General features: G+C 41.7%; 2 protein-coding genes across 5 annotated transcripts in view; one reads left to right on the forward strand and one right to left on the reverse strand.

Annotated features, from left to right (window-relative positions):
• Positions 1-11,895, forward strand: part of LOC139591051 (dynein axonemal heavy chain 11-like) — a 113,684-nt gene extending 101,789 nt beyond the window's left edge. The window contains exons 35-38 of the mRNA XM_071429177.1: positions 629-760; positions 4,992-5,332; positions 5,416-5,488; positions 9,715-11,895. The gene's annotated coding sequence lies outside the window, so the exon portion shown is untranslated. The remainder of the gene's footprint in view (positions 1-628; positions 761-4,991; positions 5,333-5,415; positions 5,489-9,714) is intronic.
• On the reverse strand, positions 2,915-21,739 carry CDCA7L (cell division cycle associated 7 like). Of its 4 annotated transcripts, XM_071429175.1 has the most exons (10): positions 21,618-21,739; positions 14,760-14,906; positions 11,430-11,561; positions 10,602-10,961; positions 8,822-8,896; positions 7,501-7,683; positions 5,954-6,088; positions 5,011-5,160; positions 4,236-4,372; positions 2,915-3,885 (listed from the first exon to the last, which is right to left on the reverse strand). In XM_071429175.1, the coding sequence occupies exons 1-10, from the start codon at positions 21,675-21,677 to the stop codon at positions 3,855-3,857; spliced, it is 1,410 nt and encodes a 469-aa protein (XP_071285276.1). In that variant the 5' UTR covers positions 21,678-21,739; the 3' UTR covers positions 2,915-3,854. The 4 variants fall into 4 exon arrangements, with proteins under 4 accessions (XP_071285276.1, XP_071285277.1, XP_071285275.1 ...); XM_071429176.1 differs by lacking the exon at positions 21,618-21,739 and having other exon boundaries at positions 11,457-11,561; positions 14,760-14,978; XM_071429174.1 differs by lacking the exon at positions 21,618-21,739 and having other exon boundaries at positions 5,954-6,085; positions 14,760-14,978.
• Positions 21,740-23,012: the final 1,273 nt, after the last annotated feature.

Genomic DNA, 23,012 nt, shown 5'->3' on the forward strand with positions numbered 1-23,012 from the left:
CTACCATTCTTATTTAACTAATTCAGTGCACATATCATGGTACTATTCTATTTTCTTCTATAAAAGAGTTATGAGGCTAAGGAGAAAAATAAATCAAGTGTCCCAATCCTCTTTGTGTAGTTGTTGCCAGAGTAGGGGATGGAAAACTTTCACCAGTGTAGTGAATAAAGCAGTAATCTCATTTCTTGTCACAATCACAAAACATTAGCTGAGTTGTTTAGAGCATGGTGCTAGTAGCACCAAGGTTTGTGGGTTCAATCTCCATATGGATTATTCATTTAGGAATTGGACTCCATGATTCTCATTGGTCCCTTCCCTCAGAATATTCTGTGAATCTGTGAATGTATGTTTGCACTTATTCTGAACACCACAGGACTGATTGGTAACAGTGTAACTCAAATTCTGCATGGTCACCAATGGCACTGAGCTAAATGCTTCACTTGGCTAGCAGAAAGGTAGCCAGGAGCTCCTCACAGGACACTGGCTGGGCTGCTACAATTCTCTGGAGAAGGGCAGACCTCACACAGTCTCAGGCTTGAGTATGATGGCCCAAGATGTTGAAAGTTCTGAATTAAAATTACTGTCTGGATATAGAATTACTGAAAGCACTTTTTTTTTTTTTCCTAAGCTGTAATCCAGAGTAAGAACAACTGGCCTTTGGATAAGGTATGCTCAATTGCAGATGTAACCAAAAAGACCAAGGAGGAGTATGACCACCCAGCAAGGGAAGGAGCCTATATCTGTATGCCTTCAATGCAAGGTAAGAAATGAACTTAAATTGCTTGATCTCCTACTTCAGGGACTCTATTAGGCAGTGAAGTTGCCTCAAGAGTTGCACTAAAGCATTGTGACCCTATGAACAGCACCAAGAAGCTTAGGCATGGTGCTAGATTGCTGGCATTTGTCACTGTGGCTTTAAATTTCATACCAGCTTGGTGTTCTAATCATTAAATCTACTTCCTGCACTTAAATAACTGTTAAGTTATGTCTGAACAAGGTCTGCATTGTAGTAAAGCAGCAGCTCTAATCCAACTGAGGTTCAGAGCTTAAAGACTATTCCAGAAACTATAAATTTCACAAAAATGAACTTCTAGACATTTTTTGCAGCTCTCAGGGGTGCAGAATAGGGTTAGTAGTTAGCACATGCTAGCAACCTGGATCAAGTAATCTACACAACTGCAATTAAAAAAGAAAAACACAACCTAACCCCCACAAAAAAAACATCAACCAACCCACCAACAAAATCCCCAAACCCACAAACCAACAAACATAAAAGCCCACAAAAATCGTCTCTATCCTGTTTTTTTTTCTCCTATCTCGACTGAAAGTTGTCAACTCTAAATAAACAGATATAAAGAATTATGAATGTTTTATTTGCTGGGTCATAATGCTTATAAAGCTTTTAGGGAGACATACCAAGAACAAAGGGAAGTACTTGAGAATGCCTGTAGTGTGGGTCCCTTCCAACTCAGAATACTCAGTGATTCTGTGATTAGCATGAGGTATAATTAGGTGGGCAAAGTGTAAGAATTAAGATTTTTTTTCATCTGGACTTTCAAGCAATCAGTTATTGCAGTAGCTGTATTGTAGGGTTGTAGGCTGTCCCTGAATGGAAACCATGTTCACTTTTTGAGCTGCAACTCCTCTTTTAACAACCTTCACATGATAAACACCATATTTTGTTCTTTTGAATCTGTATCTTCCTGAGACTGAAGCATTAAGTTCAGACCTGCTGTCAACATGAGACTGTAGTTTTAACTGAGAAAAGCTGTCAACAAAGCTACAGCTCATTAGAGAAAGGTGAGTGACTCCCAGTGGCAATTAGAGAAACACCATAGTTACTCATACTCTTCACCAGACCTGAAAGAAAGCCACTCTTGTGGAGAGTTGCTACTACAGCAGGCAAACTCCAAGAGGAAAGTTAGGGTAGGGGAATGAAGCAATAGCAAGGATACCATTTGAATGTTGCTTTTTGGAATGGGGGGCATCAACTTTTCAGAGGTGTTTTTTCTTTTAGACATCTGTCAGTCCAAGGGCAGTACAGCTCATTCCTCCTCTGGAGATGAGGAAAGCATCAAGGAACCTTGTGTGTGCAGTTTGGGCTTGTGTTGGTGTTTACTTATATAAAATTTCCTATCACTACAGTCTCTGCTTTTAGTAAAAGGGCATGTTAATGGATCCACAAGTACAGTCCAGACAGATGCTATGGACTCATCTCTGAATTTGAACAAAGAGAGGATGCATAGCAGGCCAACAAAATCTCAATCTAAATCAACCACATCTAAAGTCCACACTACATCTGTATGTTCAAATGTAGCCTTAACTATTTAGCAACTGTTTAAGCACAAATTATTCTGGTCTTGCACTACAGAACAGCATGTAAAGGCATGAGGTAGCCAGGCACCAAACAGGACAGTGGGGCCAGGAGCAGAAACATGGTTCAGGAGCTGACTTCAGCAATGCCAGACATTTTTTAAAGGCTATTCCAGTGGATCAAAGGGAAAACAAGAATATTTATGAATGTCCAGATTATAAAAGCAAAAGCAGGAGGACAACTTGTGTTTTGACTTTCAAGCTGAAAATCAAGAAGTCAAGTAAATGGATTCTGGCAGGAATAGCTTCACTCCTGTCAGTTTCATACTAAGCTTACAATAAAACATGCTGCTTCCTCAGTCTGCCTGATAGTAAAAAGAGAGATTTTTCACAGTCAGCTAAAGCAAAAGTGTCACATTAAGGATTGTGTTTTTTGTCTCACAAAAACACAATCCTTAATGTAACACTTACGTGGTCTATGTTGTTATTTCCTCACTCATCAATGTTGTGTTCATGTGTTTCTCCACATAACGATTATTGATCTCCAAGTACCATTACACTTGCTATGGGAAAGTAAATGGGAAACATCAGCATCAGGGTGTAGCTTGAATCAGAAAATACTCTTCTTTAGATCAGTCTTTATTCTCTCTACATAAAAAGAAATGTGTATATTACAAGATTTTAACATACTTAACATGCAATACAAATATCTTGCATTTAAATGAAGTTGTTTGAAAGCCTGGTTGTACAAATGAAAAATATCTAAGTATGAACTGTAAGTAAAAAAATTTAATCCTGAACTCTGATATAGACCAGTTACAACAGGTGGGTAGATGCTTCAGGCAGCAGGTGCATTACACTGCAAAAACTGCTGGTGAGAAGTTTTGTTGGATTTTTTTACTGGGATATTTTAAGTTCTTTTAAAACACTCTTCTACTTTCATGTTTTGGTGAATAATTGCACTTTGGAATAAAACTTTCAAAAACTATCCTCGCATTGGTCGAGTGCATCACCTTTGGCTGGAATATAATGACATTCAGCTGAAAGTATCTTTTCCTTCTTTGCAAGGACAAGTTCTATAAACTATAGGTGGTGAAACAGGTTCAGAAAGCAGAGCTGGAAAAATCGATCTTTATGATCAAGCTGGTAGACAAGGGTGTTTTGTTTCTTTGAAGACGGGATGCTTTGAAAGTAGTTTTAAACACCCTTTCAGCAAACTTGCACAATTATATAAATAAAAATATTGCTCATTTTGACCAAGCTCTCCATCCTGTGGTTGTGTAGCTCTACTAAAAATTAACCACTTAAGGTTCAAGAGCGCCATTTCACTTAACATATAGGTCTGTGCATGTAGATTTCTCTACCAAAATATTTTCCTGAGAGATCTTTTGCATAAGACCATATCAATCAACAAGTTTCCAATAAAGAAATGAATATGCTATGTACTACAATTCTATTTTATGTAAAACATAGTAATAAACTTCTGAAGTCAAACTGTTAACATATTAACCAGTTTCAGGCACGGCTTGAGTTCAGCGCTCTCAATTGTCATCTGCCAGTTGTTTTTGTAAACTAGAAGATATGAGAAAACAGTGTTAGTGCTTTTTAGGAAACTAATAAATTTCCATTGCTGAAGATGATAACTTCCAAAACAGTTGGAAGTTAAAAACTTCTATACACTTCAGCCAACCAACAGAGATTTCAAAATAGGCAGAAGTCTTTCAATTTTTTAATCAAATTAGTTGTTTACACAGACAATATACATCACTTTAAATAAGCTGATTTCAGCCAAGTTAAAAATCTGAAATCCAAGAAACTTCTTTTGCACAGGTGCAGGATTTGCCCCAGGGCACAAGAAGTCAAATGTTATTTAAAGGGCTGTAACAGTTTAAAAAAGAATGACCAGAGGGCAGAGCTCTCACCTTTCCAGGTACTCCTTGACATTGTTGTAGCCATAGAACTTGGCCAGGTGGATGAGCATGCCGGTGGCACAGCGCCCGTCCCGCCGGCGGCAGTAGCTGCAGTTGCACACCCCGCGACAAGGAGGACAGATCCAGGACTGCAGGGGCATGAGCATGGGAGGGGGGGAAAAGCAAGCTATGAAAAATGTTATACTGGACTTCCTCAGTATACTTGCTCAGAGAAATGTGAGTATGGCTTCCCCACCATGTCATTGTTCAGGACAACGTTTTACAAACCTCTATCAGCCAGCCAACCTTATTAACATTTCCCAAATTCTGCAGGATTAAAGAAATTATTAAGTGCGTGAATACTTCTTACTCTGAAGCCTCAGGTTCTCTGATGTGCTCAGTATTAATTTTCAAACAGACTGAAGTCATCTGTAATGCCTAACACTCATTCCATGCTAGGATGTCTGTAGTCAACTCCCTACAAAGAGATGGGCACCCACTGAGACAAGTTCCTTTGCCTCTCTCTGCCTGCTGGTACAGGACAATTCCTGGGACTGAATTAACCAGCTGATACATAAAGTCAGGCACCCCCAGCTGCCCAGCAGCTGCACATAAAAGCACAGGTGCCACACTGGGCTAGCACATCATGGCCATTAGTTAGCACTACAGATCTGCTCTTGGCAAAAAGGTTTGAACCCCGTTACCATAAGCATATTCTTAACATCACAGATTAGGAACAAAACTGTATTCATTACACTTTCATTCCAGGTTCAAGAATGACACTTACTGGATCAAGCAGAGCTGACTTCACATCTTCCCCATATCGATTTCGAAGACAGGGTCCACAGAACTGCCCCCTGACCCCTCCACAGCCCTGCTTGCGACAGATTGTCTTTGTATCGGTTGTCTTCTGTCGACACTGGTGGCAAGTACTACCCTAAAGGTGGAATGGAAGAGAAAAACATTTGTATGAAGGACATCTTAAATGCCCATTGATGAGCTTTCCTGATAATAATAAGCACAAACTTCAAACCAAAGTCAAATTAAACAATGAAGAGGAAGTTCTGTTACTATGATAAATCATATAACGATGCTAGGAATTTTACAGAGTCAGTGCCAAGTTTCAGTTGCATTAGAAGTCTCAAATTACATGAACCTCATAATCTTAGTTCTGGTCCTTTCTTCTCTCTAGGAAAAACCTAAAACTATTGAGAAAGTGATCTTGTGACTCATCCCTGCCAATACCATGAAACCTGACATACATGGTAAGATGATCTTTATGATAATCAATAGCCAAATCCAGTGAAAGCAAGGAAGGAGGACTTCCATTAAGAACACTGGACACTACATAATCTGTACAGAAATGTCATTTCCAGAGGTACGAAGAACAGCAGGGATCACTATTATTTAACACAACATTTTTATTAGTGAGAGGGACAAAAAGGATGCCAACTCTTACCAGTGGCAAGCAATAGCTATGGCAAACTTGACTTAATAGCTCTGTGGCACAAAAACACTTTTCAGGGGCAAAAAGCCAGTGGGGAGTATCAACCACCACAGCCAAGCCCAGAGAAGTCTGGCAAAGCTTTCAAAGCTGTACTTGTGTGACATAATAATGATGAGCTGAACTCCCCAGAGTCTCAGGAAAGGGCAACTTTTAGCAAACACCAGTGAAATAGTGAGAGACTTTCAAGCACACAGACACACTGAAGAATACGGCAACCACTTACAAGAACTTTGTCATAGATTTTGTCTCTAACAGTGAGTGCAATGTTGTCCAAGTCCTCCTCAGTTATGTCTTCTACCGGGCGATGAGACGAGTACTTGGTTGATCTCCTTCTTTTGCGAACTCCACAATCCCCCTGCTAAACAAACTCATCTCAATACCTTTTGTCTGATGTCATGAAGCATCTGTCACCACACTTGGTGACAAATTCCTTCATTTACAATGAGTATGCGGTCCACAGATGGCAAAATACAGGCTCATGCACCACTGGAAGAACAGGAAATAGTTTCCAAATCATCCCTGCCTCTTTCTCTCCCTCCATAATCTTTTCTCTACTACACTTTTTATTCATTTTATTTAATTCCTTTCCTTTATTACTACTTCTATTTGCACAAATCCTTGACATGTTTTACTGCTAACTTTTCTTTGCATTCCCTCTCCTCCTCCACTGTAACTCTTCATACTCCATTTCTTCCCTCTCAAAATCAAGAACTGTGATCATCTGCCTTCCCAGGATTTCATCCTTCAATCTCCTTGTATGTTCTCTAGTTGCTTTCTCCAATGACAATCTCTAATGTCCTGCAAAAAAAAACTCTACTGAAGTTTTAGGTTAGTCCTGACAATCCCAGCCCTTTTTTATTAACCTGTTATTTGGAAGAGAGTACTCCACTCACCATTAAGTGATGTTTTTTCCCTCTAAATAATCATTCTCTTTGACCCCTATTCATCACCCCAAATCTCATCAGATTCTTAGCCTTCCCATACCTGTCTCTGAAAACCTCATTTGTCCTTCACTCTAGATCAGTTCTGTTCTGTCCAAAACAGTCATTTACCAGGCCAGGTTCTCATTTGGTGCTACTCTTCTTCTTCTAATAGCCAAGTTCCCTCTATAATGCTTTAACTATGCCCAGCACTTGCTCCTACAAGCAGAACTGGGATCCAGCCTGTAAGGATTCAAACTTAAAGGGTCTTCCTCATAAGGGCTATAAAGAAAATATAAGCAAGAAAAAGGACCACCATAGGCTAGAGAAGGAAAAAACTGTATTTTTAAGATTAGGAAAGAGTAAAATCTGCAACTTTTCTATTACTAGCCTGTACATTAACAGTTTGCTGGTGCAGATTCCCTTAATTCGTTCTCAGTTCAGCCATTTAACTCCCATCTTCCTTCTGCTATTTCCAGAGAAGGATTTTTGACCTTTTTTTCCTGAGTCTGGTAACAGAGAAGATCTGCTTTGCCACCTCCACCACCCCACTGCCTTGCCACTCCAAGGTTTTGTACATTACGGGCTCTAGTAATTTTCTGATGAAGAATTAATAACAGACCAGAAGTTAACTGCCTTGTTATGCCTGAAAAACACTGGTCACAAATAGAGCCCACTTAACAGGTGAAAGATGAGACAGAAAGGCCTGGAAATAACTTCTTCTGTTGCTAATCCCAACCAAAGATTTTCAATAACTTTGCATAGGATGTGATGTCTGGTCTAAGTGCTGGCCAACAATTTAAATGTTTCCAGTCTCTCACTACTGGAGATATCAAAATCTGGCAAATACCACACTGAGTCTCTTCAGGAGGTTTTGTTGTCTGTAGCTACAGATGTGTTCTGCAAATTTGACAGCTGACACAGTAAATTTTTCCAAAGCAAATTTTTCTGGTGGACGAGCAGTTCTGGTTGGGTTCATTCGGCGTGTTATCTGGCCTTCAGAGAATGTCCTCCTTGGGGTTTTCTTCTGTTTCTACAAAGAGAAGAAAATTCCAGTAACTGTCTTTTCAGTTATACTTGTAGTGTTAAACACTGGAAACAACCTGAAAATGTCTGTACTTAGTGTACACTTGTACTATCATGAATTGATCTACTGTTCTCCTACTCCTTATTTGTTAAGCCAAACCCCACCACCAAATATACTCCCTACACACTATTTTTTTTGCTACTTTCAAAAATCACCCCTTAACGTCAAATTCCGTTCCAATTAACATCACAGAACTAGACCAAAATTGAACACATGGCATATTAGGGTGGAAGCCAGTTCTCACTGCTCTTTGGTAGCTAAATATTCTGATTTTTCCACAATCTGAATATGCAATCATGGAACATTGAGGAATACACAGTTTGAGGAAAAAGCTGAATTCTCGTTAATTTTCTTTTAAACTTTTTTAACTGAAAGTGTATTAAGAAGCTGCTTCCTTTAGTTCAAGATTTCTAGTTTTGGAGATTGTTGGGAGGTACAAGATACCCTCTTCACACCATCACACCTCCCAATTATTGTGTGATTGAATTCATGCAACAGAAGTCCTGCATGGACATCTACCAAAGACATGGCCCTTCAAGGTTTCTTCAAATCTTTTCAGTTTATAATATACATGGAAAAATACTACTCAACAGAGAAAGCTGCTAAACTAAGCTTTCTCAGCTGCCTAAAGCTGAGAAAAGTAAATTGAAATAACTACTGTATAATTTTTGTGTTGAATGGCTCAACTTCATGAGCATAGTTCTGCTGGGAAGGGTGGATTTTAGAAGAAAGGTCTACAAGAGGGAAATTAACAGAATCTAAATCCAAAGCAAAGCAACTACATTTCCTTATTCCCACATACTCAGACATTTGTCTAAGATCTCCAATAGTATTTCTGGAGCAAAAATGATGAAGTAGCATCTCATCTTGGTCTTTGTCTTTCTTCAAAAATTATCTTTAAAAATTCCATTTCCTCATGTAATCTCTGTCACTTTGCAAACCATAGCAAATTTATACCAATGAAGTGACCAAACCCTAAGGAAACCAGAACAAACTTGCTGAAATTTTCTAATGAAACACATTAAGTCCAACACCTAAGTCTAACAAAAGTTACTGTCACCACCAACCAGTACTGGGAACTTACTGCAGGGGTCGAGGAGGGTGTTTTCACTGGGAACAGGTCCGGTATGGAATTCAGTTCTGCCAGCAGCTGGGCAAGCTGGAATCAAGTAACATCACATTGAAAACTCACTGCAACTTACAAAACAAGCAACACCACCTACCATCCATTCCTCACATGCACTTCAATTTACAGGTAAACATGTGCAAGGAGCCTTTATGGAAGCATTTAAATAAACTGGAATTCATAAAAGGGGGTTATTTACTCTGCCATGAGCAAACAATACTAACTTTATAGCTCCCACTAATTCTTACTGGGAATTAGAACTAGCCAGATTTACATAGTATCTTGTCAAAACAGCACCAAAGGAGCACATTACAACATGGCAATGATTGATAACAAGAAATTAAGTTCATATGATAGGAGGGAGAAAAAAAAGACAGGGTGCCAGAGGACAGCAAGATGTTCCCACTGAGCTTTTACTGACTGCAGACACATCTGTGCGCTTTGTCAGAGAGCTCTGCATCTCCTTAAGCAGTGCAGACACTGGGTACACACTCATTACAAAGTTAGAGAGCAACTAAGCCCCACTGGCAGTTCCCCCAATGCATGCATGTTCTGATCATGTACAGCATCAGAAGCACTTCAGCAGGATGATGATTTCTTGCACCGTGCACAAGATGTCTTGGAAGTACATTTCCACATAAGCAGTGGCCAATAGGTACAAAAAAAGCACTGACCTGTTCTGGAATTCCAGAATGAGGCTAACTTCTGAAAAGCCACTGGTAGTGGGGATGAGCCAAGCTGCTAGCTCTCTGAGATTGCCACAGCCATCAAGACATTAAAAGCTGAATACAGTATTTCTCAGTAAATACTTCAGTGTGGCATTTATTAAGAGCTATTTAATGCCATTACAGTACTGCTCCTAGGATGCCAGTGAATTTCACAGTGGTTGAACTGCAAGGAAGAGTGGAAGGTGAGAAGGACCAAGGAGCAGCAAGACCAACACAACAGCAGTGGGAACACAAGAGAGATTAGAGGTGCAGGTACAAAGCTGAAGCAAGTTTTTATACAGGAGCTGCAGGCCCACACCAAGAGGTATTGCTTGAGCCCCAAGATTGCTTGGAAGCTGCAACTTTCCCTGAAACACAGTAAAACTGAAGGAGCTACTAAAGACTGAACATCAGTTTGGATTACATAGCAGCATGATAATTAAAGAGAGCTGGTGGCATGTTGGATAATAAAGGAAAAAGCATTAGTAAATGATCAGTTGCTCTTTTCCACACCTACACACACATACACACACGTTCAGCAGTTATATAGTAAAGCCATACTGTAAAAAAATCACATCCCACACAGCTGAGAAATTACATTTATCATCCTCAGCAGCTCTTAGCTGGCTTTCCAATCAGTAACTGCAGCAGATCTGTCACACACAAACAAAAAGTTGAAACACTATTGTGCAAACGACACCATAAACCACCTGAAAGGACCAGCTGGTTTTCTGACATGTTTTGAAGGCTGCAAAACTTGGTCATTTATAACTTTGTTCATATCCACATTAAAAATTCTTAGTTCTACTCTGGTCTTAAACTTGACCAGGCTAGTCCCTACTTAAGATTATTTTAGGGGTAAATGTCCGAGTGCTGAGGGTCCTCCAGGGTTTTTCCAGGTAGAAAAATTCACCATAATATTTTCCCAAAGTTCCAGCACAGCACCAGCAGGGACCCTAAAATTCAAGTATGCTCAAGCTAAGTAATTGGATGTAAATGTCAGAGAAAAAAACACTGCTCTTAAGTCTTACCATGGCTTTATTTTCTTTAATATTTATGGCTCTCTTAAGCAGTGCACTGGAACTTTCCTCCTGTGTTTCTTTAATGTCTTCTTCAGACTCTGAAGCAGAGCCCTCTACTTTGTCCGACCGCTTGAGGCTTATTTCTTTTGAAAGAGGTGTGAGGGATTCACTGTCCTTTAGAGGTAAATCAGACAAAGCCTGTTCAGGCACTTTTTTCTCAGATGACTTCCTGGTGGGAAACTGTAAAGCAACACGAAGGCCAAAGCTTCTTCTCTTGGGGGAAACCTTCTTCTTCATCTCTTCCTCCTCTTCTTTCTCATTACCCAACAAATTATCGCGTTCTTCATCACTCAAGTCTGACTCCACCATCTGGAAGTAAGAAAAATCCCACATTACATTATTGCCTCTGACATAAGAGAGCTAATTTTTAAATCACTAGTTCTAGACAGCAAGTCTTTCCACCCAAAGGCATCACCATAAATTCACCTAAATTAACATCTTTTTACAAGTTCACAGTACACAACATCTGCCTGTGCAGAAATCAACAAAACATCTACATATTAGCACTGTCTGGGATACAGACATGGCTGTCTCCCAAGGAACAATCTTGTCCAGTACAATCTACAAGCAGTGGAAGTAGTTCCCATTTCTAATATGTGATGCTACATTAAATAAAGCATTCTTTCCCTCTTTTAGGACAACACTTTTTAATTCAGCATGAAAAAAGAGCATCATAGTGTATCAGAAAAGTCCTACAAGAACATGAACTTTACACAGAAGAGGCAGAAAAAAAAGAAGTCAACATATACATTCACATGTAGGTGTGACTGCCTTTACCAGAACTTCTTTCTTGTTCACATTCACCTCGTTTGAAGCGAAGCCCTCAAACGCTTCTGTTTCAGAGTCAGTGTCCTCAGTGAAAATCCTCCGCAGCTCTTCGGTGAGGTATCTGGACTGAAACTGGAGCCCCTGCAAAAACACCACTCAGGAGCTGTGAGAGGCAGTCAGATACAGAGTATTCACAGAGCCACAATAAACAGGCTTTGAGGGTCAAAGCAGTGCCAACTAAATAGCATACCGTGAAAGCACTTTGCAGGCAAAGCCTGTCAAAAGAAAAACAACAAGAAGACAACATTCAGTTTCAATATTGAGTTGTTTTAACTTTGCAAGATTTTTTTTCTTCATTTTGAGGACAGGGCTTTAACTGAGCTACTTCTTGCAGGGGAAACTTTCTCCTTCACTTCTTCCCTTCTTCATTACTACCCAATAGAAATAAACTATCAGTTTTCTTGTATGTAAATTATCATGTTGTTTTATGTATATTCTTCTGTTTTATGTATTTTCTTCAACAGGCCTTGAAAAGAAGAAAATACAAATGAGAGATAGGGTCTGCTCCTTGTGCTGTTACACCATCACTGAACTGACTGATACCAACACAAATAATCAGAGCTTTGAACAGCCTGACCAATATCCTTCCACCTTTCAACTTCTCAACTCGCTGGTTTTTTGGTGCAGTTTATCATTCCCATGTGTTCTAGGGTAGACAGCTCCTCAATTTCAGCCTATAGACCAGGAAGTAGTAGAAAGACCTCATTAAAACACTCTTCATGGTATGTACATTACATCCCAATTAAACACAAGGCTTTTACTAAATAGGAGTGTATTTCCATACTTACAACAAGAACTAGTAGAAAACCATTTAATCAACCTGTTCCTGCTAATCTCTTGAGAGACTTGTTCCTGGTAGGCATATAATCCATGTTCACATCACACCTGCCTCTTGAAAGTCAGCAACATATAAGTTTATTTCCCCAATTTTCCTCTGTTACTTCTTCCTCCCACACAAGAAACAAAAATTACCTTTAATACAATGCATTTGCTAAATATCTTTATTCTTCCTTTCAATTCCCTCCCCTCCCTGACTTTAATTACACATTTCTTTATTTTAAGATAATATCTGGTGAAAAAAAGATACAATAGATGAGTGGAAAAACTTAGAAGGGAATGGGAGGGAGGAGCCACTGCATATGCTGTTTCTTTACACTTAAACATCTACAAATTATTATGGGTAATTGTAATGAGTTTTCTCTGAGGAAAATTACTTTATTCTTTTGTTGATAGCTGCAGTGCAGCTGCTTGAGAAAGGAACGAACACAATAGGGAAGTTACTTTAAAGTTAACTTGTATTTCTGGGAGGAAACTGAAGATTTTATGTATTCTGTGTTTTTATGAAATTCCACAATGAAGGTTGATGGGGGAAATATACTATTTGTTAGCCACAGTAACTAAAAATAACACACCTACAGCTATGCTGCTCATCTATGAAGAACAGTCTACATCAGGTAAAATACACACCAGGGATACCTATTGTGGGAGAAATTGTGGGAACTCGGCAGAAGCGCAGAGATGATCAGAGCAGGACTGCAGAAAGCCCTGAGGAAAAGCGGGCACACAGAGGTCACTACTTGCTAACTCATTTGCACCTCAGCTTCCAAGGGAACACCCGATGCACTAATAGCCCATTTACCACCCCAGCAGGGCAGCTACCTTGCCTCCTTTCTCAAGAACTGCTGAATTTTTCTGAACTTCCCATCATTTTGCCCTTTGCACCAAAACCCTTTTGTTTCCTGCACAAGTACCAATGGCCTTTTGCAGCAATTGTGGTGTTTGGCATCATGAACGCAGGATGATGCTCATCCTGATGCAGGGCCCTGATGTGCAAGGACTGCACATTATGCTGCAGTTGGATGGAACTCAGAATATTTTTATTGTACCATTTAGTGGTAAAGAAATTAAATTCAATACTGATCAAGATTTAAAATAATTCTCATCCCAAGGGAAACACAGAAATGATAAGGAAGGTTGCAAATGCAAGCTGTAAATCTGGAACAAGTCTCACTGGGATTCTCAGCAATGCATCTGAAACTAACTATCTATCTCTTCCACAGCACTTTTCATCAGAGGATTTTAAAATGCTTTGCAGAAGAGATCATTATCATAAACTCTATTTCACAAGTTGGGAGATCAAGGGAGGGAAAAGTACAGCCAGGTGTCTGCAGCCCCCAGGTAGGCAGAAGCTCCCACACAAGGTTTCCCCTCCACCACCAATACCTCTCCCCACTGACCCTTCTTGATGCTCCCCACAAAAACACAAACGCAAGAGCAAGCTACCTCCTGGTTTGCTGAAGTTGCCAGTACTGCTGTCTAGCAACAAGATTAGAAACCAACTTAGAGCCCAGAATTTAATTACATCTTAGACAGTATCTTTCTCCATAGCACAGACTGTGGCTCTACCCCCAAAAGGTTTCTGCACTCTCCTGGGGTAAATTGCCTACAAAGGCTGAGAAATAGTACACATTTGTAACAAGGCTTATTCTGTCTCTTTCTTTGGCCAAGACTAATCATCTTCCTTGTCATCAGCACCTCTTAACCACGCTCTGACCTGATGAACTAGGAAAATAAAAGAAAAATAATTCAATTATCTCATTAATGAAACAGAGGGACCTCTGCAAGAGCACAAATGACAAAGGTATCTTATAATACATTAGCCCGTGGCTATCAAGCATGTGAATTATATGTTTCCAAAAGACTAAAAACTAAATTTTTTGCCACCCAAGGCAGCACACCAGTTCTATTCTTTTCTTGTGAATTCAGCTGCTATCTCCAGCTACCAGAGAAGAAAAAATATCAAATCATTGTGCTAATCCAAGCCACTTCATCAAGAGAGCAAAGAACCAGCAGACTGCACTACTGCAGCAGGAGCTGATGCTTTCTCTGGATTACCACTATTAAAACACAATTTTAATGCAGAGACAGCGCAGAGATATTTCTGGAAGAAATATTTTGAAGTCTACATACTCACAAATGCCCATCTAATAACCAGCAACATCTTTCCAGGATGGTAATTCCTTTTTTTTCTGTTTGCTACACTTACCTATTTCACTTTAACTCATCTTCCAATGAAACACATTTTCTTTTTTATATTATAAAGGAGTTTTCAAAAGCAACCACTAAACCCTAAATACTAAGTTTGTTTACATTAAAGTTTAATATGGGCACTGTAAATTACAGGTTAAGGTGAGAGTTATAATTCACACAGTTTTGACACAGGCTCAGAGTATTACTGCATCCCAAGAGCATAACTGGACTATGGCAACCTGTTCCTACCTCTTTTCCAGACTCCTGGGAATCAAAACTAGCACAGTTGTTCTCTGACAAGAAGCTCTGTTGAGAAGTATCATCTTGGAATCCTGGAAAATCTTCACTGTCACTGGGGGTATTAAAAATGTTGGCCACATCCTTGGGTACCTGTTTCTTTTTCAAGACAAGACAGAAAACACGAGTCACACACACCAACTTAACAGGAAAACTCAAATTTGCAACCATACAACTTATGTTTATATTCCTATGCAAACACGAGTCTGTAGCACAAAATATGCTATGTGTAAATTGTACCTTATTTAGCTAAACTCCAGGAAAATTCTGTATAGACTGTTTTAATCCCTGAATACAGACTCAGGATCTGGGATTGGGATTATGATGCAATACACAGGGTGTTCAGCTCCACAGGAAAGTACTTCAGAGACATAAAACTACATGTGTGCCTCATCTTTGCAAGTAGGAGCTCAGGGCACTCTTAGCCATGGGGAAACCCACCACCCCTCCAGCTCTTCCACAGCAATGATGGCTCAGAGGTGAGGGACACAACCTCAAACAGAACACAATGCTAAAGTACAAAGGAACCTGACCTTCAGATCCCACAGTACCATTATGGATTTTAGCAGACACTCGGCTAACTCCAAAAACAAAACCAATGCAAGTCCTTCTCCTTGGTCAGTACTGTCACAGAGCTTCTCCTGTGATACTGGTTAAGAGAGTGAAAATGTGCTAACCAAGAACATTTCTCCTTTGCTAGAAGCCCACCAGGAGAGGGGGAAGCACAGCCAAGGGCAGGCAGCAGCCTTCCTGAGGTGACCAAGGTCACAGCTTCGGCATTCAAAAAGTCCAGTCCCAGCCTAGGAGACTCATAACACCACCTCCAACCATTCCATTGGGCCATATACTTCACAGCAAACACTTTGGAAAAGGCTCTGCATGTGCCAGGATAGTAAGAAAGCCTTCAGACAGTTCCCATGTGGGCTGCTTTAGGATCTGGTGTGTGTAAGGATGGGATGAACAGACCAAGCCTTAAAAACCAAGGAAGAAGGCATTTTGCCAAGTTTCAGAACACATTTTCACACATTCAGGTATCACCTGCGAAACCATTCTGTCAGTCACACAAATGCTCTGGGAGAAAAGCATCTGCATTCCTCACCAGCATCCAGACACTCATCCCCTATGTCCCCTGGACCACATACACACCTCACACAAACCACTCCAACCTGAAACAAGCCTCTCTGCTCTCTGCTAAAGCTGCACTCTCTTTAACTCTCAGGAACATGAGATCAATGACTGCCTGGTCAGAGGCCAATTCCTCATCTCAAAGTGCTGTTTTCTAGCCCTGAATACCCACCAGTACATGTCAGAAATGAGGTTCAGAACCGAGAGCAGACTGCCCTTTTCCACTATCACAGAAAACCAAGGCATATAATGATGATTTTTTTTTCAAAGTTTACTAGTGGCAAGGCAAGTGACCCAAAGGAGGCTCATTCTCCAAAAGTTATATAGCTGCAAAAGCTCCACTTCCATTAAAATAGCAAGCAGTACCTCCACCAAAGCATCACTCTCTGAAATAAGCTACAGTAAAGGGTGAAAAATTTTATTCCAGTTCTGATCTTATAAAGCTGATGTAGGCTGATGCAAAACCAACTTACTGTTGCTGGAGCAAGAGTAGATTTCACCTCTGAAAAACTGACCCTCTCAGGCCTATAATGGCATGATCCAAAGTACAGTTGCTGAAGTCATGCTGTCCATATCCAAACCCCTTTGGATATTCCCTCACTCCTACCTCCTACAGTGAACATCCAGAATACACTTCTGCTGCTGTGAAAGTAAGAATTTACTTAGTACAGAGCAGTGCTAAAATGAAGGATTATGCATTTTAATGGAAAAACATACGAGGAGCTGAGAGTCTCCCTGCTATGAATAAATTGCTTCCAGGAGCCACTGCATTAGTTCTTGTGCTAATCCACAGCTGAGTTAGCCACTGCTGTGATTACTGTATGCCTGATTTCTTCTTCTTCATGTATTGCTTCTTCATCTGCACCAGAGGAGTCATTTATGAGGCTATAATTATTGATTTTGAACAACAACAAAAAAATTCTTTCCCAGTAGGAACTTAATTTTTTGCATTCCCAAATTCTGTGGTACTGGTACTGATTTAAGTAACTTACTGTAGAGCTCCAAGGATTTTTAGTTTGTGTCTTGCTCTCCATAGCCTGGGTAGGAAGAATCTCAATTTGGTCACTGATGAGTCCCTGTTTTACCAGAAGGGCTTACATTAATAACAGACAACTGACAAGGTGGACATACTCCAGAAGTTTAGAAAGGAAAGCCTCATGGTGAATCTTGATTAGCAGAATTATTAGAATCTATTTCTGCACCTGAAATTGCAAGCCACATTTATTTCCAAGAAAAGTCCACTGACATAAAAGACAAGCTTGCAGCAAACATCTCTGTCATGATGGGCTCCTCCACTGTCATTTATTGTGTAGTCCTGGAAGCCACAGACATTTCCATCTTCAACTTTCAATTAAAATACATTCTGAAACTGATTTAAATCAGCATCAGAGCCTAGGATTTCCACTCTTGTCAACAAATTATTACACACCAAGAAATAAAATACATATTTGTCTAAACAGAAATGTCAAAATAATCTATTTAAAACATCTGTAAAACACAGGCACTCCAGGAGAGGATCTTTACACCACTAAACCCCTAAAAAAGTAATGAAGGCAGAGATGTGATGAACATTGCAAGCTTGCTCAGGGAAAATATTTCAACATGAATAGACCACAACGGACTGCTGAAATGCTGCAGGTGTGAGAAATACTGTCTTTTAAATACACCTGTTACAAAGGCTAAATACCAAAAGTCTAGTGAAAGCTGGAAATAATTCACAGCTGCTGAAAAAGTCAGTCTTATTTCTGGCAGGAATTTTTATATCTATTGAACTCATTTATTTTTGCACATAAAACACACTTAGTTGTTTAAAACCCCTACAAGGTACTATTCAAAGCATCAGACAACCTTCCCTACTACAGATGGCACACAATCCAACAACTGCCAGAATAACAAATCCTATGTTTCTGCAGAAGTAGTCCAAAGCTCAAGACATCCACATCTCTCAGGTTTTCCTCCTCTACATTAGACAAAATACCACCAGTACACCTAGGAGCATACTGGGATGTGTTGGGCTGCATGGAGATCCCATTCCCACAGAACCAGGGGCGAGGAGCTGGTATGTGCCTGTGGAGGCTGGTAGGTCTGTCACCAAGGGCAGAGGGTGACAGAGGCTGGTAGGGTTGTCAAAACTGTTTCAGTCACATGAGCTATTGAAAAGTAAAGAACCCAAAGTCCCCAGCAGTCACAAGAACATTTTTCCAAGCACTATCCCCATGAATTCCACCTTGTTAGGCAACGAGAAAAAGAAAAGCCCGAGGTGAGCTGTTTTGCCATTCACATCAACAGGAAGAATTTTCATGTTTCAATTGAAAAAGCAACTTTCCTGACACCAAAGCCAGAAAAGATGCAACTTGCCCTGTAGGCTGTGAGGAGAGAACACTTGCCTGCAAGCAAACCAATGTATTTGGTGGGAAGCATGTTATTTCTACAGCACTGACTACCATGTTTAATTTTTTTAAGACTTATTTGCACACATCGCTTTCCCTGCCAATTGTCACACTAGCACATTCTTTTCGAATGGTGATGTATCAGGAGAACCTACAGCCTGAGAAAGCAGGGCTAGATGTAGTTCTCTATTTTGGCTCCGACCACGGGGAAAAAAAATCAATTGGGCTGTGTTCCCTTAATTCAATTTAGCACAATGTATGGGCATTCCTACTCAAAGCAGAGGACACACAAGTTCAGTCACATTCAAACTCAGTCAGACTGAAATAACCAAAGTTTAATTCCAAGCAGATACTCACCAAACCAAACCTGTGCAAAGTCACACCTTCAGCACATGCTGGAAAGCCTCTTGACTTGTCCCAGGTTCAGTCCAGAAGCCAACCTAAGGCACACCTCCCAAGGGCACTGCACTTGGCTCATACCTCAAAGGAACAACCTCAAAGGAGCAACCGAACAGGAAAGCACTCCAAGGCTGACAATTGTGGGCAGCGCTACAAGAATAGAGGGGCCCACCCGGAATGTCAGTAGGTGCCAGACCAATAAACCAGAACTATGCAGAAGTCAAGATCCTGATTTTTCCACTGGAGTCACAAAGGCGAACAGCACTCTGAAAGCTTAATTTTAAGCATCATACAAATGTGTGAAAGACATGGAAAGCATAGACATACCAAGTCCCATACTGCAGTGCAAAAGAATTACACAGATTGGATGCATGGTCAGAAAGACTGTCAACCACACAATCAGCCCAAGACTCGTTGGGCATCAACAAAATCTAGGAAGGCGAGGAAGATTGCAGATGACCTCCAAAATTTCTCAACATCATTAAAGCACAAGAAGCTGAAATCCCCTGGACAGTGAAATGTATTCCTGGCATACACAGCAGGAGATGGAAAGGCAAGTGAGTGTTCTGAAAGAAGGAACAACTGATAAAACGAGAAGTCATCACCCACTTTTATGATCTTTGCAAGAATAATTTGATTCTAAAGTAAAGATGTATTATGCCTGAAGCTTTAATCTGTCACAGCAACAACTCCTGGGACTTTGAGGGTGCCCCCTCAAAAGGTTCTGGCAATTTTCACACCAGTAAACCTACTGCCCCATGAAATTTTGGTAAATTCTGCTGTGTTCAGAACAGCCAGCCAAATACAGTCTCTATATTGCCTTATCTAGACTGATAATAAGCAAATGTCCATAAAGCTACTTTATCCTAAAATAAGGAATGCCCAAATATGGTAATCACATGGCAAATCATTTAAAATGTCACCTTCCATAGGCAGTACCTTCCTGGAAACTATTTCCTACTCTTCAAAAATGCTGATAATACTGTGAGTATCAGCATGCCAGCATATGAACACAATCCAAACACTATCAACTGCTACTATTTCTTTGTACCATCTAATCTCTCACCAACCCTAACAGTTGTAACAACTATTTCTGAATTTATTCTGCATAATTCAAGAGCATCCCATGGTGATGCCTAATTACTGTCCAAGCGCGGGTATTTCAAGGAAAATACTTTTCTACAATACCGTGATGCACGCTCACTTTGTGCCTGGACTGCTCAAGTCTAGAACTTGAGTTCAGGCCTTGTGGGTGCAAACAGTCACAGCCAGGGCTCCTTTAACAAGCTCTATCTACTGAAACTGCTGTGCCAGGACCTGGTAAATCAGACCCCGGGACAGGAAATGGAACTGCAGGTCTTGCAATTCAAAACAGTTTTGTACTGCTGACTGTCTTCAGCAATTGTTTTCAAATTGGGGCATGTACTCACAAGCCTATCTGCCCATCAGCAGTGACGATCTGTGACTTCAGAGGCAAAGAAACCTTCACCACCACATCATTCTGGCCCAGCCAGGAATGAACTCACTGCTCACCAATGTATCACAAAGACAAGGCAGAGCCAGCAGAAGGTTGTGCTCAGACAAAAATAAACTCCTGTGAGAAACAGGAAAGCACCAAGAACAGACAGCTGAGCCTTGAAAGAAACATGATGTGCAGCGTTTAGCTGTGTACCAGAAAGGGAACTAGAAGACAGCAAGAGTCTTGTGTTACAACACCAGAGGTGAGAATTGAGTGCCATTTGTGTCTATAGTCAAACAGGGTTATCCCAAACTGTTTTATAGCGCCCTTATCTTCACACTGCCAAATGGAGAGCCTGAGGTCATACGGAGGTGGAAGGTCTTTGCAAGGACAGAGGTTCTAATAAATATTCCAGTGGCTCTATTACACTCCAGTTCCACTGAAACCCCTATAAAGCTCTAACTTTCCATCAGCAAGAGTTGAATGAGATGCTGAACTTCTCCTTGCTCCTTCCCACCACCTGGGAAGCTCAGCATGAGCTTGAAGAGAGTCAATTGACTTGAAGAGAGTCAATTTACACTACATGTAAGGAAAATGGTAAAACACTGGAACAGCTTGTCTAAAGAGCTGGTAGATGCTCCACCCCTGAAAACATTCAAGGTCAGGTTGGATGGGGCTCTGAGCAATCTGATCTACTTTAAGATGGCAACACTCCTTCAAGGAGGTTGACTAGATGAGGTCCCTTCCAATCCAAAGAATTCTACGATTCTATCACGATACCACCTCCGAAGATTCGAACCACCCAATCAGCCTGACGCACCCAAGCATGCGCCCCCAGGCTTGGACCAGACCACAGCCGACGGAAGCATGCCTCTCAGGCCACTCAAATATGTGCCAGCCTTGGCATCGCGGCCTTCCAAAAGAAAAAAAAAGAAAAGGGGGGAGAAAAAAAAAAGGCTAGAATTAAAAATAAATAAATAAATGTATTAGTTATTTCTAAAGCGGTATTCCCAGGCTCACAACTAATTAATTGTCAATGATCCACTCCAGCCTTTAATAGAGCCGCCACAAGTCCCAGCACAGCTGCAGTTGCCCCACGCCGCTGCTGAGTGTCCCAGGGCCGCCCTCAGGGCGGCTTCCACCCCATTCCCGGCCTTTTACAGCCGCGGAGCCGCCGCGCCACGTGGATGGCTCCCGGCGGGACCGCGGGCCGCCCGGTGTCCCGGACCGCGCGCTGCGCCGGGGGCGGTGCGGGCGGCCGGGGGAGCCGCCCCGCCGCTGGCGGTCACTCGCCGGCGCTGGCGGGCAGCTCCTCCGACCCCTCACGCCGCGGGCGGCGGACAAAGGCCGCCGCTGCCCCGGGCAGGCGGAGAGCTGCGGGCCGGCTCCCTGCCCCCGCCGCCCGGCCCCGCTCCGCCAGCCCGCGGGCCGCCTCACCTTGCCGCGGGTCCCCGCCGCCGCTGCCCCCCGCCGCCGCCGCCGGCCGCGCCGCGCCATGGCCGCCCGCGCTGCCGCGGAATGAGGAGGAGGAGGAGGAAGGGGCAGGGAGGAGGGGCGCGGGGCGGTGGCGGGGTGGAGCCGCCCGGCTGCGGCGGGAAAGCGGGTACAGGGACGGGGCACCCCGCGTAGCCTGCCCCCGGATGGACCAGCGCTCTTCGGATGCTGCTGCGGATCCTCCGGGCACCCAGCATCGTCCGATCTTTCCTGCACGCTCTTCCCTGGGCGGCAAATGTTCGTCTGAAAGGGGCAGGCTTTGGAAGGAAATAGGCTTTTATCCTCCAAGTAACTTAAATGTTTATTTACGCAATACAGGCGGGAAGTGTAAGCCTCTTGAAACCTCTGGGGAAAAAAATGGGGGGGGTGGAGGGGGAATGATGCCACTTTCGAATCAAAATCGTAAAGTCCAATCATTAGTTCAGCACTGCACGTTCACCACTAAGCCAAGTTCCCAAGTGCCGCATCCATATGATTTCTAAGCACTTTGAGGGATGGTGATTCCACCACTTGTCTGGGTAGCCTGTTCCAGTGCCTGACCACCCTTTAAGTGAAGAAACCTTCCCAGGCAGAATCTCAGGCCATTTGCTCTTTCCTATCGCTTGTTCCTTGGGAGAAGAGACTGACCCCTATCTTCTTTCAGGCAGTTTTAGAGAATAATAAGGTGTCCCCCTGAGCCATCTTTTCTCCAGGATAAACACCAGCTCCCTCAGCCACTCCTCATCAGACTTGTGCTCCAGGACCTTCACTAGACCCTTCACCAACTCAACTGCCCTTCTCTGGACATTCTCCAGCACCTCAATGTATTTCTTGTAGTGAGGAGCCCAAAACTGAAAACAGAACTAGAGGTGTGACCTCACCAGTGCCAAGTACAGGTGGACTTTAAATGCATTCCCCAGCTTCCCAAGTCAAGAGCCTTTAACTTCACTGTTAAGGGACGGGAAGCAGAACTGGTTCCTTGAAACAGCAAGTCAACAGTTCAAATTTCAAAATATCACGAATGCAGGAAAATAGATCTAATCAGAAAAATGTAATTGGAAAAAAAGGGAATATATCAAATTTTAAAGCACTTTTCCTCCACACAAGTTCCCATTTAATCATATTTTCCACTGTGCAGCTAGTAGAAAGATGAACACAAAACCAGGCAAAATATTTTTTCTAGTTTCCTCTGAATAACCTGTATTCCTCAATTAAGAAGTTTAATTTTTATTAAGAACTTAACAATGTTTTATGTGTCCCTTTTTGATCAAGGGGATTATTACTAGATTAGGTGCTTTGTGTTGTGATTACCCAGTAATTCAGTGGGAAAAGCTACCCTTTGAACAGAGAGGTGCTCCC

This window comes from Agelaius tricolor, unplaced genomic scaffold (genome assembly GCF_023055355.1).
Source record: "Agelaius tricolor isolate 1412-34295 unplaced genomic scaffold, bAgeTri1.0.p SCAF_6, whole genome shotgun sequence".
In the NCBI taxonomy this organism is placed as follows: Eukaryota; Metazoa; Chordata; class Aves; order Passeriformes; family Icteridae; genus Agelaius; species Agelaius tricolor.

Coding starts and splice junctions, on each gene's coding strand:
- CDCA7L (XM_071429173.1), bottom strand. CDS start 14,978: ATGGTTGCAAATTTGAGTTTTCCTGTTAAGTTGGTGTGTGTGACTCGT. Junction 7,684..8,821: donor CACCCTCCTCGACCCCTGCA/GTAAGTTCCCAG, acceptor TTCTCTTTGTAG/AAACAGAAGAAAACCCCAAG. Junction 5,161..5,953: donor AAATCTATGACAAAGTTCTT/GTAAGTGGTTGC, acceptor TTCCACCTTTAG/GGTAGTACTTGCCACCAGTG.